This window comes from Apteryx rowi, unplaced genomic scaffold, assembly GCF_003343035.1.
Source record: "Apteryx rowi isolate R43461 unplaced genomic scaffold, aptRow1 scaffold_415, whole genome shotgun sequence".
Taxonomy (NCBI): Eukaryota; Metazoa; Chordata; class Aves; order Apterygiformes; family Apterygidae; genus Apteryx; species Apteryx rowi.
In genome coordinates this window covers 132,156-135,478 of record NW_020450650.1, presented here as the reverse complement: position 1 = coordinate 135,478, position 3,323 = coordinate 132,156, and the positions used below count along the sequence as shown (strand labels likewise).

The window sequence follows — 3,323 nt, the reverse complement described above, 5'->3', positions numbered from 1 at the left end:
TGCAGCCCGGCGCTGCCCGCGCCGCCTTTGCGCCTCTTGCTTCCCCCCTCCGCTTCTAATAACTTCAGGGGAAACTTTCTTTTTATTATTTTTTTTCTTCCTCTTTTCTTCTTTTTCTTTCTTTCCTTTTTTTTTGCATGCGTGTGCTGGGGTCGTGGGTCCTGCTGCTCGCTCTCCTTCCCCAGCGCTCCTCCGTAGCCCTGAAAACGCCGCTTTCCGAGCACGAGCCGTGAATGTTTTGTTGTGATTCTGTGCATAACGACTGAGGATAAAGTTTAAATGCGTGTGTGTGGCATGGGTAATATGCTTTATTAAGAGATGCCCCGAGTTAGCGTTGCTGAGAAGACAGCCCAGGAGTTCATGCTGCTTTTTTTTTTTCCCCCCTCCTTCTTCCTTTCCTTGTCTTAATTTTATTAAAGCTCTTAGTGGGAGAAACAAAGGTTGGAGGGGCTGCTGCTTTTACTAGCTTTTGTTTACTTGCAATCAAGTTTTTCCTGTTTGGAGCAGGTGCGAAAAGATGAGAAGCATGTTGGGKTTTTTTTTCTTTTTTTTTTTTCTTTCCCCCTTAATAAAACTATTGCAGACAATTAACAGTAAACGTTATCTCCAAGGCTGTTTCTTTGGCTTGTGTTACCAAAAAGCCGATCTGTTTGTTACAGCTGCTAGGAGGCTTTAGTTTACAGTAGCATTCAAGTTTTTCCTGTTTTGAACAGGTTATGAAGGAAGAATGGAGTTTCCAGACCATAGCCGCCAGTTGCTGCAGTGTCTGAGTCAGCAGCGTCACCAGGGCTTCCTGTGTGACTGTACTGTTTTAGTTGGAGAAGCTCAATTCAGAGCTCACAGAGCCGTTCTTGCCTCTTGCAGTATGTACTTCCATCTTTTCTACAGGGACCAGTTAGACAAAAGGGATATTGTGCATCTGAACAGTGACATTGTCACAGCCCCTGCCTTCAGCCTGCTGCTCGAATTCATGTACGAGGGAAAGCTGGAATTCAACAGCCTCCCGGTCGAAGATGTGCTGGCTGCGGCTAGCTACCTTCACATGTATGACATTGTGAAAGTCTGCAAGGGCAAGTTGAAAGATAAAGAATTATGCCCGGACGAGAAGATGAATGATGAGGTGGCTAGTTTGGAGAAAGCGGAGCATTTCCTAGACGCCGGCGCGCCCCTGGTCCGCGAGTTCGACCCGGGGAGCAAACAGAAATTCGGCGCCGCAGAATATGATAGAGCGGCGGGCAAAGAAAAGGTCAGCAGTCACCCCGCCTGGTCCTCCGATCATCTAAGTGTCAGCTCTGTGCCGACAGAGGCAGAATCGTGCGCCGCAGCAGCTGGAAAAACAAAGGCTAATGTCAATAGTTCCGCAGGACCTTTGTCCCAAAGGTCTGTTAACCATAGCCTGGCTCCGAGCGATGTGGACTGCGCTCTGGATTTGTCTTTCAAGCCCGTGCCTGGGAGAGATTCCTTACACCCCTCCTATGTCTTTGGACAGCTGGCTTCCGACAGCCAGCAGCAGGGTACCGAGCCACTTGTTAAAGATGAACAAGACTTGCTGTCAGATCAGGAGGACGGCGAAGCCAGGAGTCCGGAGAGTCAGCATTTTGGGAATTCAGCCAAAAGCCTAGTGACAGGGTTAGGACACATGTTCGCGGGGAATGGCAGTTCTCATGCGCGGGAGGAGGATATAGATCAAGAGCGAGACGAGAGCGAGGACGACATGGATTCGTCAGACATCTCCTCCTCAGGTGTGCTCGTGCCTCCGGGGCATATCTGCATTTGCCCCCTCTGTAGCAAAGTGTTTCCGAGCCCGCACATCCTGCAGCTGCACCTGAGCTCCCACTTCCGAGATAAGGACGGCTCCCGGACCAGGCTGTCGCCGGACGGGTCAGTGCCCACTTGCACACTGTGCGGAAAGACTTTTTCCTGCATGTACACCTTAAAGAGACACGAAAGGACCCACTCGGGCGAGAAGCCCTATACCTGCGGCCAGTGCGGGAAGAGCTTCCAGTATTCCCACAATCTCAGCCGTCACGCGGTCGTGCACACCAGGGAGAAGCCCCACGGGTGCAAGTGGTGTGAGAGACGGTTTACGCAGTCCGGGGATTTATACAGACATATCCGCAAATTTCATTGTGGCCTTGTAAAGTCCTTGGTTGTCTGAGACGCGTTCTTATTAACTTGTCTCTTAATTTTTTTTCACCCACCCCTTTTAAAACAAAACAGGAAAAAAAGGCAGCATCTTTTTTTTTTTTTTTTCCCTCCCCCCCCCCTTTTTCTTTTTTTCCTTCATTTATTTTGGTGATATTCACTTCAGGTATATGATCTTTAAAAGATACAGAGGTATACACTCCAGAGGCCTTTTAATGCAATCCTTCCACCTCCCTGTCTCCCCCGCCTTTTCCCTGCCTTCTTCCCTTTCCCAGCCCTGTCCTTTAGGTCTTTTCTTGTGCACCCACGTTACATTATTAATGTGAAATGATCTAAGTAATTCTGCAATGATTTAGCTTCTGTTTTCATGCTGGAACTACTTGCTTTGTGGTCAGGGTTTTTTTTGTTTTGGGGTTGGTTTTTTTTTTGGTAGTTTGAAAAAGATTGATTACAAGTAAATCCTGGAGAAATACTTGGATTCCATTAAGCTCCCCTAGTGCCATCTGCATATTGCATACAAACATTCAAAGAGATGAACTATAATTTAAATGCATTTCGGTGTAGAGGAACTTGTTTGCATAACCCGGAGTAACAGGCTGTACTCTTATTTTATAGAACTAGAAGAGACCTTGAATTGGCCCAAATTACAAAGGGGGTTGAGAATTCCTGGATATGTCTTCGGTACCAGTCTTTTTTTTCTTTTTATTCTTTTTATTATATTGGAATAGTTTGCGATCAGTCCTAAAATCTGAATGAAAGATTTTTGCCTAAAGATGAATTTGCCACCCGAGTGTACTTAAATTTTCCTCTCCCACCCGTCCTCCTCCACGAACTAACCTACGAAAAGCTCTGAACTGCTTTTGAACTTCAAACGTGGACAGAAAAAAATATTTCTGTCCGCAGTGTATTCACTCCTTAAATGTCGAAGGACGCGTGCTAGTATGTAGGAAAAATTGTATGATCTGTGACTATTTTCATTCCCGCATCRACATGACGGGGACTAATCCCGTTTGCATTGGAAAAATTGCTGTAGTGAGTCAACGTGCGATGGGGTGTGAGACGGGTGCCAGTGTGCGACGCTTGGAAATGGGATGTAACCAAAGTGCAGATGCCGCTGAAGGAAGCAGGCGGGATGCACAGCTGCTTCGGAACTGATACGGTTCCTTCCGAGGAAACCG

General features: G+C 47.1%; 1 protein-coding gene across 1 annotated transcript; it reads left to right on the top strand.

Annotated features, from left to right (window-relative positions):
• The first annotated feature begins 721 nt into the window (after positions 1-721).
• ZBTB42 (zinc finger and BTB domain containing 42) lies at positions 722-2,158 on the top strand. Its single transcript, XM_026075965.1, has one exon. The coding sequence runs from the start codon at positions 728-730 to the stop codon at positions 2,156-2,158; it is 1,431 nt and encodes a 476-aa protein (XP_025931750.1). The 5' UTR covers positions 722-727.
• The last annotated feature ends 1,165 nt before the right edge of the window (positions 2,159-3,323 follow it).